This window comes from Sceloporus undulatus, chromosome 8 (genome assembly GCF_019175285.1).
Source record: "Sceloporus undulatus isolate JIND9_A2432 ecotype Alabama chromosome 8, SceUnd_v1.1, whole genome shotgun sequence".
Classification (NCBI taxonomy): domain Eukaryota; kingdom Metazoa; phylum Chordata; class Lepidosauria; order Squamata; family Phrynosomatidae; genus Sceloporus; species Sceloporus undulatus.
Window position 1 is genome coordinate 4,681,487 of NC_056529.1, and position 19,373 is coordinate 4,700,859.

Genomic DNA, 19,373 nt, shown 5'->3' on the forward strand with positions numbered 1-19,373 from the left:
ATCAGGGGCTATCCAGACAATGAAAATAATCCAGGATGAATCTGGGTTGAATCTCCATTGTTCACATGTTCCCAAATGCACCCAAATAAATTTAATCCAAAATAATCAATATCAGGGTTTCCCCCGAGATTTTTTTCAAATATCCGTGTTTTTGGTAGTGTGAAGAACCAATGGGATAAAACTTTACCTGCCTTGAACATGTTCCAAATGCATTCTCTTCGTCAAATGCTTGCACTTATGAGCAACCAAACTCCCAGAAATGTGCATCAATGTGGTTCCATAGTGCGAATAACAAACCTGGAATGCACGAGTGAGATGATTCGCATTGTTGCGTCTGAATGACCCTTCAGTTAACTCAGCCAAGGAAGAGGAGAAGCGGGGCTGAATCTTCCCATTTCCGGTAGGCTCAGGCAAAAGCAAACTGCATCAGCCTCTCCTAGCTTCTGTGTTCCTCCTCATTATTAACTCTTGGTATCTTGGCTACACTCTGATGTTGCTTGGTAACATGTGTCCTGGTGAAATGCTGGAAGGTGTATAGAAGCCCAAAGAGGAATGCAAAAAGCCCTTTGTGTGAGTCTGCCCAAACATTACAGTCATGCGTATATGGCAACCCTATGCGTATTGCATAGCTGCTTTTCCCAGGTATGGGCCACAGCAACTCTGCAATATTTGAGAACCCACTCCCTATGGAGGCTCAACTTAGCTCCACGCTGGTGTCTCTTCACCACTACCTTTAAATCGTTCCCTTCTGCCAGTTGATCTTTATGTACATTTGGGTATTGCTGTGTTCAAATGTTGCTTTTTGTGGTTTTATATTGTGAATTAGCCCATAGGTGGGATTACAACTCCCATCACCCCTCGCATCATAGTTGCTCATATTGGCTGGGGCTGATAGGATTTGTAGCCCAACACATCTGCAGGGCTGCATTGTTTTGGCTTTTTCTACTGCTGTTTATATTTAGTGCTTTGATGACTATGGTTTTTTGTAAGATGTTTGTTGATTTATATCTATTTTTCATTTGCTGCCTGGGGCACTTACATATTATTGCACAATAAAATACATTTGCAAAAAATGAATCCATATTGAACTGTGTGACAGTTATTTAAGGTAAAAATTAAACAAAAACTAGCAAGGGGTGGCTTTGAACAGAGGAATAGAAAAGGGGTTTATCACACATAGGGAAAATCGGGGGGTTAAACTTGCATTATCAAGTGATATTCATGCGATCGCGGTAAAGATTTTCACACACGATTGCGATTTAAGATGACTTATCCCAGGAATAACTAGGGAATAACCAGCAACAAATCATTCATGGAGAAATCCTGGTTACTTCCCGAATGCTGAAAATAGAGCTGTCATTCAACAGTGATTGACACATTTCAACAAATGCATAGCTTGCTCCCTTGGCTTTCACCTTAAGTACCTTTTGTCATACAGGCGGATGAGAAACAACACAATTAGCATTGTTCAAGTGTCATATTGTGAAAACTGTGCACAGGGCATTAGCGCCTTCTGGTGGCCTTTATAATTTAAAACGGTTCCTTTTATTCAAATAAGAGCCTCTTATTTCTATCCAGCCCTATATCAAAAGAGCTCAGGGGTGTGTGTACAAGTAAAAACAATGCCAACAAGTTAAAACAATAACAATAATTAAAATGTATTTGATATGACTAGCACGTTGTATGACTAGCATGTCTAAAAACTGTTTGAGCAAAGGCCCACTTGCACTCTTGAAAACATTTTTAATTGTTATTGGCAACGTGTTGTTGCAAAAATAATATGCAGCCTCCACAATGGTGAAATCTCAACTTACTGGTAGACAGTGTGGTGTAATGGTTCGAGTGCTGGGTTACAACTCTTCTTCTGAGGCTGAGAGAGAGTGACTTGTCTAAGGCCATCCAAGGGGGGTTCAATGGCTGATGTCAACTATAAGGCAAATCTATCATGGCACCTATGGACCAGGGTTGAAGTCACAGCTCGGTCATGGAAACCCACTGGTTGACCTTGTCGCACACTCTCAGCCCCAGAAAACCCCATGGTATTTCCACCTTAAGGTTGCCATAAGTCCGAAATGACTTGAAACTCACATTGTTCCACCAACGGTTGTCCTTTCAAGTCATTTCAATGACACAACAACAACAACAATAACAAAACCTGCTGGCAAGCGTAGATATAAGTGCAGAAAAACAGTGTTACCAAACTACAACTGTTAGTATCAAGCATGTAGTAGCAACAATTGTGTAGATTTCTTAGAACAGCATAGGGGCCATTCAGAGTCAGACTACCTTTTAGACCGAATTGCAAACTGGATTAAAAAATGGGTCGTTCCCACAGGCACCGGTTTTTGCACACCCAAATCGGGGTTTTGCACACCTGATCCGGGGCAAATCCCCCTCAGCGCGGGTTTTCTGAAAGCGGGTTTTCCCCCTGTTTATTTTTGGAAAACCTTGTTCTTTCATGGTGCCAGCAAATGTGAACTTGGCCTAAATAACCAAACTGTTATGACTATACATCAGTGGGAAACATTGCTCTAAAACTTACATTGTTCCACTCTCTGTCGTCCTTTACATATTGCAAATAAGCCACACAGCTAAAAGAAATCACCATTCTTGCCTTGACTTTTCAATACTCGTAATCTACTTGTTAACGCCTCATTAAGTGCAAGTGACCAAATCCAGTTTATCCAGGATTGAAAACATAAATCCTCCAAATCCTCCCAGTACATGGCTATTTTTGTCCTAATATCACATTTGTACTGGAAGCCCATAAACTTTGGGCAATTTAGCCAAAGATGTAAAAATGAGCCAATGTGTCAGCATCCTCTCAAAAGAACGGAGGATACAACTTAGTTTAGTTACATTGCATGGGTTCAGTTACTTACAATGGCTAGACCTGAGAAATATATTGATACCTGGGAGTATTATTTGCAGCCTCTCCCAGGCTTTGTCTTAAGTTCTAGAGTAGACCCACTGAATCAATGGGATTTACCTATGTGTTGACTCCCCAATAATCGATCGAATGGTTCATCTCTAAATTGGGAGCAATGCACAAGATACCAGCCTAAACCTGACACTTCGGATTGGTTTCCCATGGCGTTTTCCTTCAGCGATTTCCAAACTTGAGTGTTTCGGACTTCAAGTCCCAGCCATCTTGGTCAACAGTCAGGAATTCTGGGAGCTGAAGTCCAAAACGTCTGGAGGACCAAAGTTTGGGAATCACTGAGTCAGGAGTAGCTCTTGCAAATTTAACCCTGGTGTCCTCTGATTTATTAAATGGTCAGCTGCATAGAATTAAGGATTAGAGGAACTAAATTCCCCTGGAAGGAAAAGGAAAGGAAAGCAAAGCTATCCATCTATCGTTTCCATATAGTACTACAGTGGTTAAGATAAATTCAGAGATTATATATATATATATATATATATATATATATATATATATATATTGCTCCCATTGCTCTTTATCCTTTGAAGGACCATATCTCCCTTTATGAACCTGTTAAGAGTTCCAAGATCATTGGAAGAGGGCCTTGTCTCTGACCCACTTGCCTTCTCAGGACTGTTTGGTGAGAACAATTGATTGATTGACTGGATTTATAGCCCACCGTTCCCCCAAAAATGAGACTCAAGGCTGCTCCCAGACGTAAGAACCCCTTCCCAAGAGAGGCTCCTCCTTGCTGCCTTTCCACTTGCAAATCGAAAACATTCTTATTCTGCCAGGCTTTAAGACACTGACCGTGATGGATTTTTAATAGTGCGCTGTGCTTTGCACCATTTGGTTTTGTTATATGGTGCTATTGTGAGAATATGTTTTAAGTACCATGTTGAAGTGGTGGTTTTGTTTGTTGGGATATATAGTACTTTGTTTCTCCTTCTCTTTTTTGGCCTTTTTTGGATCTCTGCTTGGCCCCGATTGCATTTTGTAGAGGCAGGATATAAATTATTATTATTATTATTATTATCATCATCATCATCATCATCATCATCATCACCACCTTATTACAGAAAATTATATATATATATATATATATATATATATATATATGATCTGCCTTCAAGTTGCCTTTTGATGGATGGTGACTCCATGAATTTTATAGGGTTTTCTTAGGCAGGGAAGGTGGCTTTTTGCCAGTTCCTTCCTCCCTTCCTCTGAAACATAGCCTACAGCATCTGATATTCATTGGTGGTGTCCCATCCAAGTACTAACCAGGACTGAACCTGCTTAGCTTCCAAGATCAGATGGGATCCGGTGCCTTGGTGTCTCTCTCTCTCTATATATATATATATGGAACATTTTGAAGCCATGTATGGTTGAATCCATGGATAAAGAACCCATGGATATTAAGGACCAGCTAGTTTGCTCTCATGATACAATGAGTGTATGAGTCGCGCACAACATCAAATATTGAATTTTCCAGAAACGGCTTGTTTTCCCATGCAATGCCTTTGTTCTCACTAAGCTTGGGAATGCAACAAGGAAAAGGATCTTCATCAAGGCCGTGGGAAAGAATCTCAGTGCAATCTTCTACAATATGTTTACTCAGAAGAAAGTTTCCAATGCTCCGCGGAGTGTGTCTACACTGCGCCCATAAAGCAGTTCGGCTCCATTTTAGTCATGTCATGATTCCAGGGCCCTAATCCATTCAGTCTCCAGGCCAAACAAGGCTGGGGAGTCGGTCCCTGCCCATCTCAATCCATGGGGAAAGATGGGTACCAAATGATGATGATGATGATGCTTGGATGCACATGTCCTGGTTTCCATCTCTTTTTTGATACCGAAGACAGTACATGATGATGGTGGTATGTGTGCAACTGATGTTGCATTCTTTTCTAATGCATATTTGTTGGTCATTAGTTGTTCCCCACCTCAATCCATGGGGAGAGATAGTTAAGAGATGATGATGATGATGATGATGATGATGCTTGGCCACACATGTCCTGGTTTTCATCTGTGAAATGTTGGAGGGTATGCTTTCTCCGTATCTTTGTTCACACTGAAAGCAATACATGTGGATGGTGATACGTGTGCATGGCTACACATGCTTTCAGGACGAATTCCCAGTGAACCCAGTGGAATGTCTGAGTAAACATGGAGGAACACCCTGCGGACATTTCAAGTAAGGATATGCTGGATTTTGTAGGACACTGGCTCACTTTTGGGCTCACGAATGAAGACCTATTCAATTGAAGATGGCATTTTATTTAGAGAGAGTGCCAGTCCAGATGTAGGCGCCCAAATCTAAGCCATCTGCCGCCAAAACGAAACCCACACTTTGCCATTTATAGCAGTTTTGGGAAATCTACCTAGCAACAGCATGAAACAACAAACAGCAAATCATAGGAGGAGATTGGAGATACATTGGCCAATCGGGAAAGAGCAATCATCAAGCTCTAAAGGAAAGTTACAAAGTGTTTACAATGTGCAAAAACAATTCATGTTGAACTACACTGTTACATTAGAGATTGCTAGTATCTCAAATGCAACTAGGTTGCATTTGAGATTGCAAGTAGTAGTAGGAAGTGCTAGTTTTAGCCAAGGATGGGTCCAAATCCTCTTGCAATGATGATGTCCTTTTCCTTGACGTTTTTTGCGCTGCAGCTTCTACATTTTTCCTTGATTCAGAATTATTATTAGTAGCAGTATGTTTTTCTACCTTACTTTGGCCTTATGGGATGCATCTACACTGTAGAAATAATGCAGTTTGACACTACTTTAACTGCCATGGCTCCATCCTGCAGAATCCTGGGATTTGCAATTTGGTGAAGCACCCGCGCTCTTTGGCAGAGAAGGTTAAAGACCTTGTGAAACTACAGATCCCAGCACTGAAAGTGGCGTCAAAGTGCATTATTTCTACAGTGTGGATCTGTTGTGTTGGCAGTGAATTGTGGTGCCCAGAACTGGACACAGTATTCCAGGTGAAACCTGACCAAAGCAGAATAGAGTGGCACTGTTGCTTCCTTTCATTCTAGACACTATCCTTCTATGGATGCTGCCCAGAATCGCATTGGCCTTTTGAGCTGCTGCATCACTCTTGGCTCATGTTCAACTTGTGGTCTACTAGGACTCCTAGATCCCTTTCACATGCCGTCTTCTAAACTTCTCAACATCCTTTTTGAATTGCGGTGAAGTGGATATAGTATTATTCTAAGTAGAGCAGCACTCTGACACCCCTCAATCTGGATGCTGTACTCTTATTGATGCAGCCTAGAATCACATAGGCCTTTTGAGCTGCCACATCACACTGTTGGCTCCTCACGCCACGGTGGGCTTCCATGGCCCAGCTGGGATTCGAACCCTGCTCTCTAGAGTCCTACTCCAATGCCCATGCTCCTAACTTTAAAACAAGAGCTGAGGGGGGGTTCAGGACCGCTTCCTCTGTCTGAGGGGAACCCCACTTCCATGTTCTAGAAGAGTTTCTTCCTGACATTTCACCTGCATCTGTGGCTGGCATCTTCAGAGAATGCTGGCATGGAAGTGGGTTGGTGTGTGTGTGTATACACACACACTCCTCCCTACCCAGGGTCACACAGTATATGTGTGTGTGTGTGTGTGTGTGTGTATACACATACCCAACTCTCTTCCATGCCAGCATTCTCTGAAGATGCCAAAGCCACAGATGTTGGCGAAACATCAGGAAGAAACTCTTCTAGAACAGGGCCACAGAGACCCCCCAAAAACCACAAAGACTATGGATGCCAGCAATGGAGCCTTGGCCATTCCCAAAGGCCACCCTTGGGGCTGGCAAGGCAGCTGGGTCTGGTAGGGCTGCCTTGCCTTCTGCTCTTGCTCTGCCTCTGCGGGAGGAGCCAAGGCGGCGGCCAAAGTTTTTGCCCCAGAAGAGGCCTGGAGCGAGGAAGAGGGAAGGGGGGGGGGCGAGGGGTGGCGTCGGGGAGGAGGAGGAAGGGAGGAAGTGACCCAAGGCCCCTGGAATGCCAGCCTGGCTCCCGAGGAGGAGAAGGAGGAGAAGGAGAAAGAGGCAGAGGGGCTCCTTGCTCTCCCTGCCGGGCCCCAGCCATGCCCCACTTCACCGTGGTCCCCGTGGAGGACAAGGGCGGCCGGGGGGCCTACGACCACCTGGAGGGCCTCAACTGGGTGGACTATGGCCAGGAAGGAGCCTCCTCTCGAGGGGAGCCCCGGGGGTCGGCTTCGGCTTCCCGTCCAGGAGAGGACCCCTACGACTCCATCGGCTCCGACGGTGAGCCCCAACTGCACTCCTTGCCTCTGCCTCTGCCCTTCCCTTCCTTTTCCTCCCTCCCTCCTTCTCTTTCTTTCTTTCTTTCTTTCCCTTTCTTCCTTCCTTCCTCGGCCCTTCCCTTCCTTTCCCTTCCTTTCCTCCCTCCCTCCCTCCCTCCCTCCCTTTCTTTCTTTCTTTCTTTCTTTCCCTTTTTCCCTTCCTTCCTTCTTTCCTTTCTTTTCCCTCTCCCTTCCTCCCTTCCTTTCCCTCCTTCCTTCCCTCCCTTTCTTCTTTCCATTATTTCTTTTTCCTTTTCTTCCTTCCTTCCTTTTTCCCTTCTCTTCCCTCCCTCCTTCCTTCCCTTCTTTTCTTTCTTTCTTTCTTCCTTTGCTCTCCTCAGACAAAGGCTCCCCTCCTCCTCCTCCTTCTCCTCCTCCGCTGCCTTTGTGTCACTCCGTTCCTCTTTCCTGACCAGGACCATGCCGCTTTCGTCCCGCTTTTATCTGCCGGGGTTTGAGAGTCTCCTGGGCCTGAAGGAGGAGGAGGAGGAGGGCGTCGCTTGTAAACTGGTAGCAAGGAGAATCTGTTTGTAGTTGAAACGGTACTACTGCGCAGTGTAACTACTCTTCCCCAAATGCCATAAGCCATAGTTTGTCTCAGCTGCCACCACAAACTACCATTCCCCAAACTCAAACAAGCTCCTATTCCCAGAACTCCATGGTTTGGCTCAGATGCCACCATAAACTACAATTCCCAGAACTCTAACCCTAACAAGCTACTATTACCAGGACTCTAACCCTAGCCAACTCTTATTCCCAGAACTCCATACTTTGGCTCTGGTGCCACTTCAAACATTCCCAGGACCCAAACCTAACATAGTTTGTCTCTGGTGCCACAACCCAACTGCTATTCCCAGAACTTTAACCCTAACTCTAACAAACTGTTATTTCCAGAACTCCATACTTTGTCTCTGGTGCCACAATAAACTACGATCCCCAGAACCCTAACCTTAACAAACCACCATTGCCAGCACTCCATAGTTTGGCTCTGGTTCCACCACAAACTACTATTCCCAGAATTCCATAGTTTCCAAAGAACTACTTAAAAGACTTTGTTGGTAAACATGGACCAAAGAAGAACTGCATCCTGTACCTTTTCCCTCCATTTCGCTCTGCTTTCTCTATGTGCCACATCTGCTTATTTCTATACCTAGATTGTTTTCTGATCTCTGCAATCTCTCTCTCTGTTGTTGTTGTTGTTGTTAATATGGACCCAGAAGCCTACATTTTGAAGGTGTTTCTATTCCCAGCTCAGGCATCCGAAACCTTGCAACGTTGTTCTGCGCATGTTGGTGAGGCGATAAATGGTACCACTCTTTTGTGGATGATGGATGCTATTGCACTTTGAGACATGGCTACTTTTGGATAGGAGGAGATGGGAGTGAGCTTTATTCTGCCGCTCCAGAGACTAGAACAAGATCCAATAGATTCAGATTAAAAGAAAAGAAGAACTTTACCGTAGGAACTGTTCAACTTGGCGGATGGTGGGCTTTCCAGTTCATAGGTCTTGGCATATGTCTGCCAGCTTGACTCATTATTTTGCACCTGGTTTGGTTTGGTTGGTCCTCAGGGACCTAGTTAAAAGGAAAAGGGTCCCACAAAAGTGAAGGCGAAGTCTTTTGTGGCCGGCATCCATAGTTTTTTGTGGGTTTTTCGGGCCATGTGGCCATGTTCTAGAAGAGTTTATCCCTGACATTTTGCCAACATCTGTGGCTTTGGCATCCTCTCTGAAACTATGGCTCCCGCAAAAGCTTCATGTTTGCCCAGAGCTTGGGAAAAGCTGCTTTCCCAAACTCTTGTAAGTCTCCCCATCCTGACTCCAAAGGTTTCCACCTTCTCGGCTATTTTGGTTCTCACTCGCTTGGGAAGACTGTTGATGCCAGGGAAAAGCCAGAGTAGGAACAACCCTGAGCTGTTCATTTCAAATACAGAGAAAGGGCGTCGTCGCCTTGGGATATGTTTTCAGCAACTCACCGCCTTAGAAAATCTGTCTTTACTGAAACCGGGCAAGTCTCCGCTGGAATGTTTATTATGACCAGAGGCTGTCTTTAACTACAACTGGGAGGAAGAATCGTCTTCACTTTTTAAGACCTTTTAAAAGCGTGACTTTACTTTTCTGCATCTATACCCAAAGCTTGAATTTATACTTCCTCCGAAGAAGTGGATTTTGATCTATGAGTGTTCATGCTGAAACACATCACTCCAAAAGGTGCCATAAGACTCCTTCCCGTCTCTACTTTTCATATTGCAAAAGATTAACATGGCAATAGAGCCAGGTTGGTACAGTGTTTTGGCTGTTGAACCAGAGACCAGAGTTCGAATCCCTGCTCAACTGTGGAAACCCAGTGGGGGGACCTGGGGCAAGTCACACTCTCTCAGCTTCAGAGGAAGGCAAAGGCAAACCCACTCTGAGCAGATCTTGCCATCGCAACTTGTAATAGATTCACCATTAGTTGGAAATGGCATGAAGGTGCACAAGAACAACAGCATGGCAGTCCCTTTGAACATTTGTTGGTTGTGTTGGTTGTCACTGACTTCGACTTATGGTGACTATATAGGGATGTATATGGAGTCCAGTAACTAGGATAGCTTTAAAATTCAGACAAAAACCCAGAGCAGGTTTACCATTTCAGTGACATGGAAGCCCCCAGTTGCCACTGGTGGATATATAATACAAAGCTACAATGAATGGGAGAGATGTGGCATTTAGCATCGAATGAGAACCAAGGGCCTGAACAGACAGGCCAAAATAAAGCTGCTTCGGGTCACTTTGGAGGTATGCTGTTTAAATGATGCATGCGTCCTAAAAGGGCAGAAACCGCATCAAAGCCATGCTCCAATCTTAAGGACTGGAGCACAGCTTTGACGCAGCTTCTGGCCTCTTAAGACGCGTGTGTCATTAAAATAGCATACCTCCAAAGTGACCTGAAGCAGCTTGATTTGGGCCTATCTGTTCAGGCCCATTGTTTGATTTAGGTAGCCTTAACTGTGGCAACCTCTTGCGTTACTTATTGCAATGCTGCAATGACACAATAGCCTTCCCCATCCTAGCACCTTTCAGATGGGGTGGAACTAGAGCTCTCAGAAGCCCCCAGACATCGTAGTAATGGATAATGGATGTTATAGTCCCAACAAATCTCGCAGGTGTAACATTAGAGAAATATGAGTTAGAACAGTGGTTCCCAAACATTGATCCTCAAGATATTTTAAACTTCAGCTCCCAGAATTTCTGACTCTTGGCCAGGCTTAGTGGGCTTCTGGGAGCTGAAGTCCAAAACACTTGGAGGCCCAAAGCTTGGGAACCGTTGGTCTAAAGCAGTGGCTCCCAACCGTTGGTCCTCCCAGAAGCCTCAGCCAACTTGCCCAACAATCAGGAATTATGGGAGCAGAAGTCCAAAACATCTGGGCGACCAAATATTGGGAAGCTTCCGTGAAAAGAACTCTGGATCCAGCTTGTTGACTTGAATACAGAGGTATATATAGATTATGTTATTCTTGACCCAAGTGCTTTCTCTTTTAGTTAAGTAAATGTGTGATTCTTCGAAAGAAAAAGATTACACTATCTAATCTCTGGTTGCAGTTTGGCATGTTGGCCTTTACCTCTTGTGACTGTTTGCTTTCTTTGACTTGTAGAGTCAGTGTGGGTTATGTAGGGTCTTGATTTTATAATGATGGGAGGTTGTGCCAAATGTGCAAACACACCATGCACCACATTGGCACTGCATGCAATGCTAGTCCTCACTGCACATGCTCCCAGCTCCCCACTCCCTTGTTGACCTTGTGGACAGACTGTGTATACCTGGTGTACCTAATGATTCTGGGTACAGTCGCATCATTGTAGATCCAAAAGTTACAGCTTCCCTAGACTTAGGGTCTCCATAAATCATAAAACTGCTTGAAGGAACCCAACAGCAGCAGCATGGCATGATGGAAGCTAATGCTTGGAGTTGAGGTTCAACACCCAGAATCTGTTTCTAAACCAGCTTGGATGGTTTGCTTCATAGAGTTTGGGGAAATTAGGTTTTGTATTGGATTGGGACCATGAACATTTATTGTTATTGTTGTTGTGTGTGCATTCAAGTCATTTCTGGCTTAGGCTAGAAATGAAAGCTAAACCTATCTCCAGTTCGCTCCATATATCTGAGGAAGTATGGAGAAAGTAGACCTAAGTATATGAAAGTTGATACTACTACTTGTGTACAGTTAGTCTCAGAGGTGCTACAAGATCCCTTTACATGCTGATATTCCAGACCAACAGGGCTATGGTCCAGAACGCACTACAGAAGTAATCCAGTTTGAGACCATTTTAGAATCATAGAGTTGGAAGAGACCACAAGGGCCATCCAGTCCAACCCCATTCTGCCATGCAGGAAATCCAAATCAAAGCATCCCCGACAGATAACTGCCCTGACTCGATGCTAGGGAGTTCTGGGGACTGTAGTTTTGTGAGACATTGAGCCACCTCTGTCAGAAAGAGCTCTGGTGCCACAATAAACTACATCAGTGATGGAGAACCTTTTTACAGACTGAGTGCCCAAACTGCAACCCAGACCCCACTTGTTTATTGCAAAGTGCCACGTCCCTCTGGCTTTCTAGTAAGAAACTCTGGCAAACGCTGTGCTAGAGCGACAGCATGTGTGCCCACAGAGATGGCTCTGAGTGCCACCTCTGGCACACGTGCCATAGGTTCGCCATCACAGAACTACAATTCCCAGGATTATTTCTGCAGTGTGGCAGCAGCCATAGTTAAACATTCAAAACGATGTAAAATTTTATTTGGATAATGCTTAATAGGACATGATAATATGGATAAGAAAATGTATTTAGAGGCAGAGGAAAAGGAAATGAAGAGGAAGCGAAGGCCGGATGGATTTTAATGCGCGCCAAACCTTCCAGGGAAGGAAGTTGCAAATAATTCACGTTGTTGGTAATGAATCACGATGAGAAGCTGGGTGAACGTTGTTTGTGCAAAGTACCAGTTTGTGGGAATAATTGGTGAGTGCACTTGATGACTGGTTTGTGTAATTTGTGACATTTAATCGGTTTGCGCAATGGATGTGTCCTGTTTCAAATGTTGATGAAAATCAGGAGGAAAAAGAGAAAATCAAACTTAAATACAAAGTTTAAAAAACAGTTAAACTTTTTTGGTAGACTCATTGGCCTGTTACAGACTGCTAAAATAAAGCTGCTTTGAGTCTCTTTGGAGGTATGCTATTTAAATGATGCATGGGTCCTAAGAGTCTGGAGGTCTCGTCAAAGACACACTCCATTCCTAAGCACTGGAGGGCAGCTTTGGTGCAGCTTCCGGATTCTTAGGATGCACTTATCATTTAAACAGCATACCTCCAAAGAGACCTGAAGCAGCTTTATTTTGGCAGTCTGTAACAGGCCATAGAAACGTAGAACTGGAAGAGACCACAAGGACCATCCAGTCCAACCCCCTGCCATGCAGGAAATCACCATCAATAGCTCAGTTACACATTACAATATTAAAATGTATTTAAAAATATCAACAAAACTTAATGTGACTTACATTGGTCGCCCTGAGAAGTTGTTGAATGTAGTCTGAGAAACACAAATGAATTTTAAAACATTAAATAGCATGGAACAAGAGCGTTTGGGGTGTGTGATAAGCATTTCACCAATTTAAGGTGAGTAGCAGTATATAACCTGCATCCCTATTGTTAGTACCAACCAGAGGAGACCCATTCAATGAGTGGGATTTACCAACTGGTTGACTCACCATTTCACAATTGATTCAGTGACTCCAATTAGGATTAACCAATAGGATCCAGTCCTATATCTCCACCTATCCTAGCGGGGGTCATAGTTCACTGGTGGAGCATGTGCTTTGAAAGTGAATGGGTCCTCCATCCCATATTTGCCTACATCTCTAGTTGTAGGCAATGTGGAATACGTTTCTCCGGGATCTGGAGGAACTACTACCCATGGGAAAATGGACTAAATGGATGGATAATCGGACCTGATATGAAGCAGCGTCGGTCCAGTGTCTGAGATGACCAAAGCTAAGAACAATATGGCTGAGGCCACCCAAGTTCTAGAGGGTTCTGTGACAGTTAGTGGTGAGTAGTTTGGTTCTTTGGTGAAGAGGCAGGAGGTTAAATGAGATACAAAACCGCTTGTGTAACTTGGATGTGTAGCTTGAACAAGGCTAATTTGACATGTCTTGCAAAAGCATTACCTTTTGCTGTGAGGTCAGTCTCTGAAGACGGATGAGGCTTTGTCTCAGCTTGCTAGATATTCAAAAGCCAATACTTTTTGGGTAGGTCTACATTAAATCTCTCTTTTCCTGGAGCATTTGGTGATGTATAGGAATGTTCTCTGTGTGAGAGCTTGGCGGCTGGTGCCCACCGCCACCAAGCTGTGGTAGTACTATGGGCACAATAGTTAATAATATTAATATTCTTTAATGCTGTCCTTTCCATAATATTTAATGCTGTCCGTTCCATCAAAAGTGGTAGGTGCCAGCAAGATCTATTTTGTATTGCTCTGTTGTAAGCAGTGTATTTCCCAGTGTTAAAATCTGCGGTGCTAATGTGGTCTTGCAAGAGGACTCTTAAGTGAGGATTTGAACTGATTCTGAGTGCACCACGCAGCATCTTTTGGGAAAGGCATGTTTCCAAGGTTTTTACATTTCACTGTATTGTGATTCCTCTGGCAATCCCAAATTGTGCGTTGAGAGGAGCAAAATACTGCATCGTGTAGAAGAGAAGGTTAAGAGGTGATATGATAGCCCTGTTTAAATATTTGAAGGGATGTCATATTGAGGAGGGAGCAAGCTTGTTTTCTGCTGCTCCAGAGACTAGAACCCGGAGCAATGAATGCAAGCTGCAGGAAAAGAGATTCCACCTCAACATTAGGAGGAACTTCCTGACAGTAAGGGCTGTTCAACAGTGGAACAAACTCCCTCGAAGTGTAGTGGAGTCTCCTTCCTTAGAGGTCTTCAAACAGAGGCTGGATGGCCATCTGTCGGGGATGCTTTGATTGTGATTTCCTGCATGGCAGGGGGTTGGATTGGATGGCCCTTGTGGTCTCTTCCAACTACGATTCTATGATTCTATGAGTGTATAAATTGAGCAACTGAAGCAGATACAGGTCAGAATTCACTTAGGAATGCAAGCATGCACAAGTCACACTGTGCATGCAAAGCCAAAATGCTACTATTGCACAGTGGACATATTCTGCTGGTGGCAGTGGAAACAGAGTTGTAAAGACAGCATGTTTTATCTGTGCCTGGTTCTTGCAAGTTGATGGTGCGTCCATTACTTTGAATTTTGGTTGTGCATCCTGGACTTTGTGAGACTTGGTGGCATTGTGGTTTGAGCCTTGGACTATGACTCTGGAGACCACCATTCGATTCCCCACTCGCCATGAAACTTGCTGGCTGATCTTGGACAAGTCACACTCTCTCAGCCTTAGGGGAAAGCAATGGCAAACCTCCTCTGAACAAATCTTGCCAAGAAAAGCCCCTAATAGGTTTGCCTTGGGGTTGCCATAACCTGGAAATGACTTCAAGGCACACAATAACAATAATCCTGTACTTTGCATTGTGGTTGTGCATCCTATACTTTGCACTGTGATTATGCTTTGGAGTTGGTGCATTGTAATGTGCAGTGGTACCCAATGACTTACATGTTGCACAATGTTGCTGTTCTACATGGAGATTGCTTATGCTCCCATGATATATATTTGCATCCAGGTATTATGCTAAAGTGACGACAGTGCAGTGTAGTGGTTTGAGTGTTGGACTATGACTCAGGAGACCAGGGTTCAAATCCCTGTTCAGCCACAGAAACCCCTTTGGGCAAGTGCCACTATCTCTATTTCAGAGGAAGGTAAAGACAAAGCCACACGGAACAAACCTTACCAATAAAAACTCAGGTTTGCCATAGGGTCACCATAGGTCAGAAACTATTTGAAGATACACAACATCAAAGGCATTTTGGGTTGAGGCCACAGAGCATTTTATCTGATTTATTATAATTCTGTATCTATTTGTTGTTTTGCATTCTGGTTTTGCTGCATTGTGGGAGAGGCTAGGCTATAGGAATTCTTCCTTCATTTGCTGAATGCATTGTCCATTTGATTTTGATTTGGTTTCTGTTTCCCTCTTCTCCCAGAAATGAATTCCAGATTGGTTTCTACATTCTTACTCTGTATTCTCTGGTATTTCCAGAAACTTTGTATGCAGATTTCAAGCAAGTCATTTCTTACTTTCAGTTAGTTACCAAGGGAATGCAAACACAACAAATATAGGAGCTGTAGGTGTGAATGATTTTCAGTGTATTGCTCTGTGAAATGCTAGAAATTTGGGAACTGAAAGAAAATTTCATGAGGGGGATAGAATGCCCTCACCCTGCTTTCCAAGTGGAACACAATTTTGCAATTGTATATATAAAGCCTTTGCCTTGCATCAGAGGCTGCCTTGAAGTGCCAACTTTGGATGAGAAGAAGCAGGCACACTGGATAACACTTTTCCATGGCCTTTCAGAAATGTCTGGAATTCAAGGATCTTTGAAGACCTTGAGGGAGGACTCTTCCAATGAGCAACCAGTGATATAAATGGCCTTCCGCTGCATTATTTGTAAAGAATGCAACTGACATTTTGCAGCTGGAAAAACGCCGGTTAATGACTGTCCGCAGCAGTGTGAACCAAAGCCTTTTTCTCTCTGTGTGTGTATGTTTATTTCCACTCAGCATCTGCTGATTTCTCCTTGGAAATCAAAGAAAGCTACCTCTTGTTAGTTAATTCACCACATTCTATTGGAGTCCTAGTCCACTTCTCAACCCAGTTCACCAGACTGGCTCAGAGGCCACCTAATAAATTCACATCCAAAGGGAAATAGGAAATCTGGATTTCAGGACCCATTGCCTCTTGCTACGGAAACCACTAGCTGGCTCTGTGCTAGCCCTTTTCTTCTGTACACACACACACACACACACACACATATTACTTTTTAATAAACAGCTTAAACCTGGCTGTTTGCAGTAGCGAAACCCCATGCTAAGCGGAGATTAAGCCCTTTGCCGGATCTATTGGTCGGCCAAATGCAACTGGGCATAACACTTTGCTCATTCAAGTGGGGTGGTGGTTTTTTTCCTTCTTCTTCTCTGCCTTTCTTTTTCTCCATGAATGAAAAACAACAACAAAAACCTTTGCACTCATTATTTCCTTTTAAAAGTGAAGGTAAGAGAATGGGGGACGCACAGCACCGCAGCAGCATGAAAGCGGGGAGCGGTAAGTGCTTTGCAAAGTAAGGGACTCTTTCATGAACAGCTTCCTCTTTCCCAAACCTTAATCGTGAGATTTTTAATGATCCAAATTGGTTTTTTTCCTAACTTTTTGGTCAAAATGTATTTGTGTTACCCTTTGTGTCTTACAAAGTGTGTGTGTGTATATATATATATCTGTGTTTGTTCCCTTTGTCCATAGAAGAAACTAGTTAGGGAGAAGGTAGATCTGGTTGTTCTGTTGGTGGATCTCCGGATGGTTTGCAATACCTTGGCAAGGTTATCTGACCCAAAGCAGTGACAAAATGACTCCCCTCCCATCCTGCATCATATTGCTGAAATGAAAAATGCTTGGAGCCACCAGGACTGGGTTTTGGCATAGAAGGAATGAGCTGTATTCATTTCTGGGTTGAGAACAAATTCCTGGGCTCAAAATTCTTTCATTCTCGGAGGATACGTTTTGTGCTTGGTTCCAGTTGCTGCTTCCCTGAGGTTCTAGTAAATAATAAAGTAAACTTCTACTTGAGCTAGAGGATGGGGTGATAAAGTTTTGTTTTGCATCTTTGCATGTAGCTTTCTTTCTAGTTTTATTAAGGGCTTGATCTTGCCCTTTACAAAGAGTTTGTTTGACTTCTCTGAGCTGTCGGAGAAGCCAAGTGTGATGCAGTTTCATGCATGTTTTCTTAGAAGCAAGCCCCACTGTCCCAGGCAAGTGTGCATAGCAGTGCCAACTATATAGTACATAAGTTATATTTCTTGCTGTGGCTTAACTTTTGCTAGTATTGACAATGCAGTCCAGTTGGAGCCAATCTCAGATGCATTGTATAAAATGTGCCATTCATTTAATGTGTACTATCAACTGTGATGTGGGGGTGGCAGATGTTTACTGGGTAGATGCAGACCCTACAAGAGATGGGTGGTGTGGACAGAAGATCCTCCTAGGTTGCACAATCCAGCCTTGGTTCATTGTATAATGCATTGTGCAAAATACATTATGGTCTCACTTTCAGCTCTTACTTTCCACAGAAGCTAATGCACAGGATCACAAAGCCATGCAGAAATGCCCTTGATGTCTTAGGCTGTATTCACAGGATCAACAAAAGGAAGCGCTCCTATGTTCTCCTGAAGAGATTGTAAAGAAGTACTTTACTTCTTGATTTCTCTCCTACTTTGATGCACAGATGTGTCTTATTTTGTTTTGACAAGTATGCTGATGACTCTTATGGCACGGACAGGGGACATGTGGCCTTCCTGATATTGTTGGACTACATTTGTTGTTGTGTGCCTTCAAGTCGTTTCTGGCTTACAGTGACCCTAAGGTGAACCCATCATTGAGTTTTCTTGGTAAGATTTGTTCAGAGGAGGTTTGCTGTTGCTTTCTCCTAAGGCTGAGAGCAATGTGGCATCGCACAGTCACCCAGTGGACTGCATACCCACCAATGTTTCACGCAAGAAAAACCAGAACATGTGTGGCCAAGCAACATCAAAGTGTGGCCAAGATGGCAAGAGTTTTTAATGTGGAAGAACAGACAAACTAGGAGAAGCTGCAGCAGTTGGCTTTGCCTGAGCCGACTGGAAAGGGCAAGCTTCTGTCCCCTCTGCTGAGTTATTTGAATGCAAACTACTTTTTCAGTGTGAACTCAGTTTGCAGCAATTGAAGTATGCTGATGACAAAGGGGGAAAGGAGTGAAGGAGAGAGAAACATCTTAAAAACAGCTGGAGAAGTGGTATGGCAGAGGATTAACTGGGTCTGTACCTGCCAAATTGGAACAGTTGGAGGGTATAGGACTATAGCTGCCATTGACCTTCTTCATTTACTCTACCGACTTGGAGCAGTGAGTGTTGCAGTTCAGATGCTCCTTACTCCTGTTCTGTGGGGGTCAGCTCATGTAATCTCATTGGTTTTCAAGGCTGAAAACCACTTTCTTGGTGGGCCAGCATGTTGCAGTGGTTTGAGTGTTGGACTGGGACTCTGGGGACCTGGGCTCAAATCTCTGCTCAGCCATAGAAACCCACTGGGTGATCTTGACCATGACTAAATGCAACCATAGTGACTTGATTTTATCTATGCAAAAGTTGCTCAACATAGTTTTACTTGAGAAAGAAAAAGTGTGTGTGTGTGTGACAGAGAGAGAGAATTTCTCCATATCAAGAGATACAGGTCTTCAAGGGAAAGAGGTCCTGGTCAAGTAGCCCTGAGATACATTATTTCCCCCCTGTGGGTGCATTCCCTTTTGAGTGATCGAAACTTCACTTTGCATTTCCATTTCAAAAGCACAGAGCTGAAGCACAGTTTGTTTTGTTGAGCTGAGTTAAACCTTCAAGTGGGCTAACTTGTCTGGGCTTGTTGTTGCATAAGCAGGTTACTGAGAAAGGAGCTGAGAAATTTAATTTTAAAAAGAAAAGAATAGTGCAGTCAATGTCAGTATGTTAATTGCAATTTGCAGGTGTTCTAACCAATGTTCAGGTTAGCTCTTTCTGAAAAACAGGAGTTTTAAAGGGAGGTTTCAGTGTAGTAAAGGGAAAGGGTAGGACATGTTTTGGCTCTGCTGGTGCATGCTTTGACCCTCTGCGAAGGGATCATAGGAGAGGTGCATTGCCTGACCCATTGGTTCCCCACATAGTTCTCTCCCTTTTATTTGGTGAAGCATTCCAAAGCCACTTCTAAAACATGCGTGTCCATCACTTGCCCAGTGCAGATCCATCACTTAACCATAGCTTGATCTCTCCTGCTTTGAATGTGTGAACAGTCTTCCTCCCAAAGCATTATGAGTTGCTATGAAACTGATGCAAAGGTTCAGTTCTCTTCAGCATAGCAAGAGTGAGACATTTTGTGGATTGGTGGCCGATGGTGAGTTGGAATAGATTGGAATTGGTGACCAAAACTGGG

General features: G+C 43.8%; 1 protein-coding gene across 1 annotated transcript in view; it reads left to right on the plus strand.

The window, feature by feature from the left end:
* Positions 1-6,869: 6,869 nt before the first annotated feature.
* The window catches only part of SLC12A4 (solute carrier family 12 member 4), a 41,643-nt gene continuing 29,139 nt past the window's right edge, over positions 6,870-19,373 (plus strand). The window contains exon 1 of the mRNA XM_042437683.1: positions 6,870-7,193. Coding sequence (XP_042293617.1) covers positions 7,013-7,193 — 181 coding nt within the window. The 5' untranslated portion in view covers positions 6,870-7,012. The remainder of the gene's footprint in view (positions 7,194-19,373) is intronic.